The 9,889-nt window shown below is 56.5% G+C and overlaps 1 protein-coding gene across 1 annotated transcript; it reads right to left on the bottom strand.

Annotated features, from left to right (window-relative positions):
* Positions 1 to 4,192: 4,192 nt before the first annotated feature.
* Positions 4,193 to 9,427, bottom strand: Tst (thiosulfate sulfurtransferase (rhodanese)). The gene is made up of 2 exons (XM_013024901.1): positions 8,781 to 9,427; positions 4,193 to 4,645 (listed from the first exon to the last, which is right to left on the bottom strand). The coding sequence occupies exons 1-2, from the start codon at positions 9,373 to 9,375 to the stop codon at positions 4,347 to 4,349; spliced, it is 894 nt and encodes a 297-aa protein (XP_012880355.1). The 5' UTR covers positions 9,376 to 9,427; the 3' UTR covers positions 4,193 to 4,346.
* Positions 9,428 to 9,889: the final 462 nt, after the last annotated feature.

Below are 9,889 nucleotides of genomic sequence, written 5' to 3'. Positions count from 1 at the left end.
CTCTCTCTCACACACACACACACACACACACACAATATGTCCAAAATGCTGACACTTCTGGGTTAGATCCCTTGTGTCTTTTTTGTTCCCACCCTCCCTCTCCCTGGCTCTCTCTGGTCTGCTCAGTCTGTGAGCATGGCTGCTGCTACATTTGAAGCCACCCTGTGTGGCCAGGATGTGAGGTCAACAGCTGTTAAGAAGTACAGGCTGTTTAGCCAACGAGCCTTGAAGAACGGAATGAATTCTGCCCTGGAATGGACTTGCCCATGTCTCCTGACCCTGCCAACCCTGGCTTCATAGCCACACAGCCAGCTGTCACCAGGCCCACGTGAGGCCTCCAGAATCCTGACCCCACAGAAGAGCAGGCAGTGCGCTCCAGGGGTCCCATCCTCTTGAACATGACCTTTGCTCTGAATTCCTGTGACCTTGCTTGTTTTTCTGAGCTGATTCCAGGAACTTGCTGCTGACCCCCAAACTGACCCCAAACTAGAACATCCTGCCTTCAAGATAAGAGAAAGAATGCATCCAACATGCAGCTGCTGCTCAGGCTCCCAGGAAAGCTGATCTCCGTGGGGAGCTTGTGACCTGTTCCCCCATTTCCCAGAGAAACCCCAGGGGTGCTTGGGACACGAAAGCTGTCTATCTCCATCCACACTGCCCGAGAGTGGAAACTGTGGGATCATAAGCTGGTTGATACTCAGGTGAGTGCTGAGGTCTCAGCTGCTAAGCTTCATGGTTATTTGCTGTGCAGCAATGGATAATCCATGATTTCCTACCCACAGTGGGAGGCTATAGTATGAACACCTAAGGGCCAAGCGGTGGGGGTCCTTGAGGGAGTTTGAGAAGCACGACAGGAAAAGCCTCCTACATCCTACATACATGGTGGACAGGGCAGAAATCTGAGCTTGTAGGAGCCAAAGGTAAGGATACAGAGGAAGGGAAGGGATGAGACCTTAAGCCCAGTGCACCATCATTGGCGGGATGTGGCACAAAGAACATGTCACCACGGGCTGAGAGATTGGGTGGCACAGATTTTCTGCACAGGTACTGAAGGAACTTGCCCCAGAGTAGTCCTGTTGCCTATGGCAAATCCTGACAGAAAGGAGTAAAAGGAGGGAGGATCTAGCAGAGATGATCCAGGAAGGAATTTGTGGTTTTGAAAACTCTCCTCTCTAGATGCCATAGGATAGAAAATTAAGACATGTAAGACATGGCTTCAGTGGTCTGGAAGGAAGATGAGACCAAGCATGTGATTATAGCCATTTGTTACCACCATAGAAAGAAGATGGGGTGCTAGTGGCACACACCTGCCATCCTAGCTACTCAGGAGATGAAATTTTGTGGATGGAGGTTCAAAGCCAGCCCAGGCAGGAAAGTCCTTGAGATGCTTCTCTCCAATTAACCAGTGGAGCTGTGGCTCAAGTGGTAAAGGGCTAGCCTTGAGCAAAAATGCTCAGGGACAGTGCCCAGAGCCCTGAGTTCACACACACACACACACACACACACACACACACACACACACACACATCTAAGGTTCAGAATACTATTCAGTCTCACAGCAAGCCCTTTGCACAATGGCAGAGCGTCTAAGAAGCTTAGCTGTGACAACCCTCCCCAGGAGCTCCAGGCGAGCGGTGGCTGTGGCTTCTGTCATAGTTTCGGAGAAAATGAAAACTACTATTGGACGAGCGTGGAAGAAGGAGACCACAGGTCCGAGTTGGGGGCAGTGGAGGACGGCCTCCAACTAGAAACCCACACAAGGAACCGCGGCCTTGGCCAGGCTGGGTTTCAGAACTGCCGTGGACCTGTGTCATTGTCCTCATGTTTGAATGGAGGCGTCCATGGTGTCTCTTGTGTCCTTGGTGCTACCGCCTGGTGGTGTTCCAGGAGCTCTGCCGGGGAGGAGAGGACCGAGGCCCAAGGACACCAAGGAGCCTCATCCACACCACCACCAGGTGAGGCTTTGGACATTGTGAGAGCAGGTGGATGTGGGTCATACTCGGAGGGGGGGGGGTCTCTTGTGGGGGACCAGAGGTGGACAGTGTCTGGACCAAGTGACTTGGATGTGGCTTAAGTGAAGCAGCTCACCTCTGAGTTACCAAAGCTGTTCACACTGTCAGGCTCTTCCCAGCTCCCGGACTCTCTGATTGGAATCGGGGTTGTGTGAGGAGTCGTCCTGTGCAAAGGTCCATGTGGCATGGAATGACATGGCTTCTGGGCAGTGGCTTATGAAAACCTCAGTCCTGCTATGTACATAGTGACCTTGGAAAAGGGTCCTTTACTTTGACACTGAATCCTCACCCCTCACCTGGACTGCCACCTGAGAGAGATCCACCAAAGCTGGCCTACAATCTCAACCCCTGAGACCAAGAGATGACCAGCACATCATCCCAGGTCACTGAGTTTGGGGGTGACTTGTTACGCAGTGAAGCTGACTCATGCAGCCCCTACCTCCAGCATCTCTACACCTAGTAGGTCAGTACATCTTCACAAAGGCTCACAGAGGCGTTCAGAGTAACTATAAATTAATCTTCTATCATGATGGGGAAACGGGAAGAAAAGAAATAAGGACGGGGATGGTGCTAAAACAGCTGTGTGTCTTCAAGCTAGGCCAAGCTCCTGCAGATTACTTTTCTCCCTCCTGTCCCATTCCTGTCTGAAACCCCCAGCCACCCACCGACAGGCCTCCTGTAGCTCCCTGTCTGAGCATCCTGGACAGGCTGGCCCAGAAAGGGGGGCTCACTGCCAGATTCTGACCTGGATAAGAAGGTCCCGACAGACGTCGACGAAGGAGAGAGGGAGGGTAGGCCCAACGACAGCCTGAGCACTCGGCACTCACAAGCAGCTCTGCGTAGAGAGAAAAAAAAGAAAACCCAAGTCTTGGCAGAGCCCTGGCCCATGCTCACGGGTCTCTCTGTCTCGCCTCTCCACGGTTTTTCATACCATCAAAGCCCCTGATCCGCTCTGGAGTGTCCTAAAGCTGGCAGGACGGAGACCCACCCACACCACTACTGATGAGGACCAGTAAGTGGTTGCTAGGGAACAGCCTTCCCAGCTGTTCATTGGAGTTGCCACGGTAATCTCTATGACCTCGGAGGGCTGATGCCCCGACCCCTAAGGGAAAAGGTGCGGGAGAGGGCTAGGACTCCCGGGATAGAAGAGACATTTACTCATCGACTCAAAATATCCTCTGAGCAGCCCCAAAGATCGGGTTGTGTGCCAAACTCACTAGACACAGGTGTCACCAGGTACAAGGAAGTGCTGGAGAAGGAAGGAGTCAAGAGAAGGCAGGACTAAGTCTGTTCAGAGAAAAGGGAGCAGGGCTCACAGAGGGGCCATTTCATTGGCTCTCGAAGGGTATGCAGTTCAATAATTTAGAAGACACTAAAATATGAAAGGTCTAAATATGCAGGTCAAAGAAGTGGAGCGGGGGGGGGGGGATGCTGGCTGGCCAAGCTGGATGCCAAGGGATCAGGGATTGGACAGGAAGACTAAAATGGAAGGTAAGGTGAGGGGCCAATCTCCCGTGGAGTGAGGGATTCACGGTGTTAACTCTGAGTGTGTGTGTGTGAATGCTGGTCCTGGGGCTTGAACTCGGGACCCAGGCATAGTCCTCTTAACTCTTTCCCTCAACTGGCACTCTACCATTTGAGCCACAGCTCCCCGCCTGGATTTTGGTGGTTAGTTGGAAATGAGTCCCATTTCTGCCTGGGCTGACTTTGAACTGCAAACCTGAGATCTCAGCTTCCTGAATAGCTGGGATGAGAAGTGTGAGCCACTGTCACCCAGCAAAGTCTTTCTGAAGCCAGAAGGGCACCAAAGCCACAGTCCTCTGCCTCCCTTTGCCGGCTTACAGGCCCCAGCTCCTGAGAGATCCTAGGGTGTGTGACGCCACCTTGGATGGCCAGCTGTCCCTAGTCCTCCCCACCCTCCCGCAGCTGCAAAGACAGGGCCAGTCCGGCACTGACTTCCTCTCTCTGGCACCCACTTCCTGCCAGGCCTTGCCGGTTGGTCCCAGCATGCTCCGGGACAGAGTGCACCTGACATGCGCAGCAAGTGGCTTTCTCTGCCACCACTGAACAACGTGGTGTGTCCTCGGGGTGGCCGACAGCTGCAGGCTTGTTGGGGGGGGGGGTCTGAGGAATCTGAAAAGGATGCAAGTGAAGGGCAGAACCCAGGGCAGACACATGACTCAGAAAAAGGTGGTTTATTCCAGATGTTTGAAAAGGGTGGGCTCTTGTGCCATCCTAAAAACGGGGCAATCTCCTCTGGCTAGCAGGTGTGAGGCGGCAGGCCATGCCAGCCTCTCTAAACTGGCTACAGTTAGTACGCTGGAGAGGCCGAGCTCAGGCCTTCCCGCCCTTCCCTTGGGACACCCGGGTCTCCGGGGGTGCCCGGCGGAACCACTCCGACCAGGAGCCATCGTAGACGGCCACGTCAGGTTTGCCACAGAGGTAGGCGGCCAGCGCGATGTGGCACGCTGTGACCCCCTTGCGGCACGTGGCGATGAGGGGCTGTGCCAGGTCCACCTTCTTGGCCTGGAACATGGCCCGGAGCTCCTCGGGGCTCTTCTCAAAGCCATCCTTTGTCAAGAAGTCCATGAAGGGCATGTTGAGGGAGCCGCGGATGTGCCCCGACTCCAGTCCTGGATGGTGACAAAGGACACGGGTTAGGGTGAGGAGATGCACGCATGGGGGCTGCACCAGCCATGACGCTAAAGATAGCTTTGCAAGCCAGGCCTGCAATGGTGGCTCACGCCTGTAATCCTGGCTGTTCACGAGGCTGAGATCTGAGGATTGTGGTTCAAAGCCAGCCCAGGCAAGAATGTCCCATGAGACTCTTATCTCCAATTAACCACCAGAAAACTAGAAGTAGAGCTGTGGCTCAAAGTGGTACAGCACTAGGCTTGGGCAAAAGAGCTCAGGGACAGCACCCAGGTCCTGACCAACAAAAGAAAGAAAAAAGAAGAAAGAGGTTGGAAGGAAGGAAGGAAGGAGGGAGGGAGGGAGGGAGGGAGGGAAGGAGGGAGGGAGTGAAGGAAGGAAGGAAGGAAGAAATGATACAATGATGATACCTGAAGCTTGAAAAATGACACCAGAAGCTTGAGGGGAGCAGAGAGGAGGAGCTGGCCTTCACTCTGTGGTCCTTTCTAGAACCATTTCATACCCAGTGAGGCCCTGTGCCAAAACTGACTTCACATGCAAGTAAGAAAGGCAAAGAGTATAAGCATGGCCAAAGCTGGCTTGGCCTACCGGCCAAAGCCTAGTCAGCCAGTAAGCCATACCCTAAACCCAATTCATCAGGAAGCGGCAGACCCCTCCGCGCTGCGCCTCAGTCCACCTGCTGTGGAATGGGGGACACCTCACCTCACAGGCTGGGAAAGGTTGCCCTGATGTAGGTAAAAGCCCCTGGTGACCCTTAGTAGCTGACCCCTTAATAATCCTGGTGCAACAGATGCACAATGAAGCCAGCTATTTTAGAACCCCAAGTTCCAGAATGATCAGCACAGAAGTCCCCTGAGTACACAAGTCCCCACTTGTAAACGATGACTGTTTCTTCCCGCTGTGATTCTACCTCATGTGCGTGTGTGTGTGTGTGTGTGTGTGTGTGTGTGTGTGTGTGACCAGTACAGGGGCTTGACCTCAGGGCCTACGTGTTGTCCCTTAGCTTTTTCACTTAATGTTGGTGCTCTACCACTTGAGCCACAGCTCCACTTCTGGCTTTTTTGCTGGTTAATTGGAAATAAAAATCTCTTTCTCTCTCTCTCTCTTCTTCCTTCCCCTCTGTTTCCGCATGGCTCCATCTCTTGCAGGCCTGCAGTTTGCTTTCCCCCCAATAAACTTTTTCTGCCTGAAAAAAAAAAAAGTCTCATGAACTTTCCTGCCTGGTGTGGCTTTGCATGCCAATCCTCAGAGCTCAGCCTCCTGAGTAACTAGGATTACAGGCGTGAGCCACGGTGCCCAGCCAGCTTCCATCACATCCTGTCCGAATGGAGATGTTAGTCTGGGTACTGACCCCTGCCCTAGTGGCGCTGAGGGTGGACCTCCCCAAGAAACCCAGCTTCAAGCTCTGAGGCCTGCAGGCAGGGGCCGTTGGGGAATGCATTTGGCAGAATGGAAGGATTCTACAAAGGGGAGCCTTTCTGGGGATGAAGCCCAGGGGTGGGGGTGGGGGGAGCGGGGTCCTCCTGGTCACCCCTGAGCTGGGCTCAGGGCCTGTGCCTGGAGAATTTAAATGTGCAGGAGCCACAGCCTGTGCAGGGAGGGAAGGTCTGCCATGAGCCCATGGGCCGAGGCCAGAAAACTCTGGAGAACAGCCACCTGGAGCAACGGCTCCAAGTTGATCAGAGGCCGGCTGGGCCTCTTGCTTCTCCCTCCCTCCCTGTCCTTTCCCAGCTGCAGGCTGCCGCCTTCCCTCCCACAGTGGACAGACCACTGTTCTGGGTTCTCTTGAGACCTTCCCCAGCCTTCACAAAGCCAGGGAGCTTGTTGTTCTGGCATGGAGGGAGAGCTCTGGCTCAGACAGGGCAGGTAGCCTGCAGCAAAGGTATGTGTGTTCATTGACTCCCAGAGCCTCACAGAAAAAGGAGGCTGAGGTAGGGGAAGATGAATAGCAGCTCTTGCTCCTCTCTGCTCAGAGGTCTAGAATTAATGTTTGGTTTGTGAGAAAGAAGGTGCCGGTGAAGTTGGCAAATGAGTATGGCCAGGTTCTAGCTGGATGTGTACACTGAAGGGCAGGAACACTGCTGTGGGCCTTTTCCACTTTTCCTCTTAAAGACCTTGGAATCCAGGGCCTGCAGTCCTACCCCCCAGCCTTGGAGGAGGGGCTGGGACAGAGGGGTTTCTTAGTCCTATGATGAAACAATGAAGTAATATTGTGTATCAGTGACCTTTCTCCTCACAACATGGTCCCTGTGTTTGCTTACACACGCACACACGGGCACTGGCCTTGGGAACTAGGCTTGCTTTGATGCTTGCCGACCCAGTGTCCAGTCCCAGCCCCTCTGCACCTGCCTCGGTAGAGAAAATCCTTCTCCCAGCCCCCCCCTCCCGTGGGGCAGCAGTGCCAGTGCCCTTGCCCTCCCTCTTTGTTCCAGAAAGAACAGACTGCTGGGTACAGGTTCTGTAACAAAAGTGCTCTCCAGGGCTCACCACGGGTCATCACCCCCTCCCCCCCCTAGTCCTGACTACCTCTCCAGGAGCAAGAGAGCAAGGCCGACGTGCAGCTCTAAAGGGGCAGCCAGGGCTGCTCCTCCGTGAATTACAGCATCCAGTGGGGAAACGCACCATGGCCACACCTAATGCCACACCCGGATGCAGACTCAGGTCTGCAGGGCTCCTACCACCCCCCCCCCCACCTTAGAAAAATGGGGCCTGTGAGCTAGCAGGGCAGCCGCCTGCCCAGGATGGGCAACAAGTGCGTCAAGCTTCTAAGACCCTGCTTCCAGCTCGGCTAGGGGCAACGCCCTGTCAGGACGGCGGGGCAGGGGGCATGGCTCAGTGGTAGAGACCTGCCTAACAGGCAGGAGTTCAAACCTCCCAGTTTCCTCATCTGTAGAATGGGAATAGTAATTGTGCCTGGCATCATTTATCCGTGTGTTTCTGAGAAGGCTAGAAACGCTTCAGGAACCAGTTCCACTGCCCTCACCCCCAGAGTAACTAACAACAAAATGTGCCTTGAACTCAGGCCAGGAAGGGCTACAAGCTGCCCATGCCAGCAGTATGATTCTTCACTAGACCTTCTGAGATGACGCCGGGCAAGGAGGGCAGGCGCCTGGACAAGAGGACTAAGAAGACAGCGCCCTGCAGTCTCCAGCTCTGCTATCTAGGTGTGCAGCCTTGACCTGCCTCTGACCCCGCTTCTCTGTGCTTCACCCCTCCCCTCTTCCCAGGAGGTGACCAAGTCCAGCTCTAAGACTCCTTACAGAGATTTCCCAGCATTCTCCCCTTCTCCCACTTCAGGCCCACAAAGGAAGAGACATTTTGCAACAAGTTAGGTAAAAGTTAGTACAGAACTTAAATGCGGGCAAAGCAGCTGCTCTCATAGGGAGATGCTGGCCACAGGTCCTGGAGCTAGGAAGGGCAAGATTTCCTCTGTGGTTAGAAGCTTCTAGAAGCAGCACCTCCCCTCCAGAAGCTCCTCTCTTGACCCTGTACTCCCCTTGCGAACAGGGAGCCCAAGAACCATCTCAGCCAGACACCTTCCTGGCAGCGGGAGGGCTATGCCCAGTTCTAGCTGCTGATTTGAAACAAAGTAGCATGGGGTTCAAGTCCTGACTCTGCTATTGAACTGAGCAAGTAACTTACAAAGGGCTTCACTGGGGCAACAATGCAGGGCCAAGCGTCCACAACGTGCAGGCAGCTGCTGTGCACGCTCCACAGCTGTCTGGGGGAGGTTTACTGGCATGGCCTTTGCAAACCCCAGACAGGGGCCCAGGCGAGCGGCCCCTCCAGTGCCAGGAGGGCACTGTGGGTGCCTATGAGGTTCCCGGGGGTCAGGGGGTGTCCTGACACGGCTTCTATTCAGCCCTCGCAGCAGGATGCCCTTTGGTACCTGTGAGTGTGTGGAAAGGGCATGGGGGGACCCTGTCACCAGTCACCCCTGCGGAAGCCACTTGTCAGCACAGCTCTGGAAAGGACACAGTGACAGTTTGAAGAAGCCCACCCCTGCCCTGTTAGCAGAAGGGCAGCTGGGCTTCCGGGGTGGGCAGGGCAGGGGGACAAAATCCTGGATAGGGCCCCCCTGACTGCCATCCTCCCCAGGGAGCACAGGCGACCTACCCACGGCATCCGGCTCCGGCTCCGTGCCCAGGTACCGTCCTTGGGCTCTGGAATCCACCAGCTGGAACCTTTTAGACTCCATGTTCTCCATGACCTGCTCATAGGTCTTGAGCAGGGAGCGGTTCAGGGTGGCTTTGAAAACGGCGGGCTCGGGGCGCGAAGGCTCCGAGGTGACCGGGTGTCCCTCCTTCAGCCAGTTCCGGAAGCCACCGTTGAGCACGGACACGGTGCGGTGGCCGAAGACTCGGAACATCCACCAAACCCGCGGGGCATAGAAGCTGCCCAGGTCGTCGCCGTCGTACACCACCACGTGCGTGTCGTTGCCGATGCCCAGGCGGCCCACGTAGTCCCCGAAGAAGGCCTCGCTGGGCAGCATCATCTCGTAGGGGGAGGCCGTGTCCCTGCACTCCTCGATGTCAAAGAAGGAGGCCCCCGGCACGTGGCGCTCCTGGTACTCCTGGCGCGCCCGGCGGGTTCCCGGCGAGTACCAGGACGCGTCCAGCACCCTCAGGCCGGGGCCCAGGTGGCCGGACCGGAGGGACTCCGCCAGCCACTTGGTGGAGACCAGCGCCCGGTACAGCACCTGCTGAACCATGGTGTCGGCTCGGCGTGTCACCTGGCAGCGGGGCGGGAACCAGGAAAGAGAGCGGCCTAAGAGGCTGCGCCGGGGGGCGGGGCGGGAGGCGGGGCCGGGCGCGTGTTGTTTATGCACGCGGGGGGGAGGGGTCCGTGTACCCCCCCACGCACACACCGCGCGCCCCGCTCCCCCCGTGCACAGGGGGCGGGCGGGCTCCCGCGTGCGCGCGCGCGCACTGGGGACGCGGGGGCTCGGCTCTCCCAGCTGCACCCGCCACTCCCCCTCCGGATCCCGCCGGGAGAACCGGGACCACACGCCCGGGAGAGGCCCGATTGGCTAGGAGGGCAGAACCGGGGCGCCCCGGACGCAGGGAGCTCCCCCTACCGCCCTGGCTGCCTCTCCGGCCCCCTCTCCCGGCAGCTTGGGTTCACCCCACGGCCGCGGAAACTACGCCGCAGAGTCCGCCCTGCTCACGCCACCGGGAGCCTCCCCGAGGCCGCAGGCGGGGCCCGCCTGGAGCCGCCGCACTCAC

The sequence above is a fragment of the Dipodomys ordii genome, unplaced genomic scaffold (genome assembly GCF_000151885.1).
Source record: "Dipodomys ordii isolate 6190 unplaced genomic scaffold, Dord_2.0 Scaffold79, whole genome shotgun sequence".
NCBI classification, from domain to species: Eukaryota; Metazoa; Chordata; class Mammalia; order Rodentia; family Heteromyidae; genus Dipodomys; species Dipodomys ordii.
This window is presented reverse-complemented; position numbering and strand designations above follow the sequence as displayed.

Coding starts and splice junctions, on each gene's coding strand:
- Tst (XM_013024901.1), bottom strand. CDS start 9,375: ATGGTTCAGCAGGTGCTGTACCGGGCGCTGGTCTCCACCAAGTGGCTG. Junction 4,646..8,780: donor GCCGGAGCCGGATGCCGTGG/GTAGGTCGCCTG, acceptor GTCACCATCCAG/GACTGGAGTCGGGGCACATC.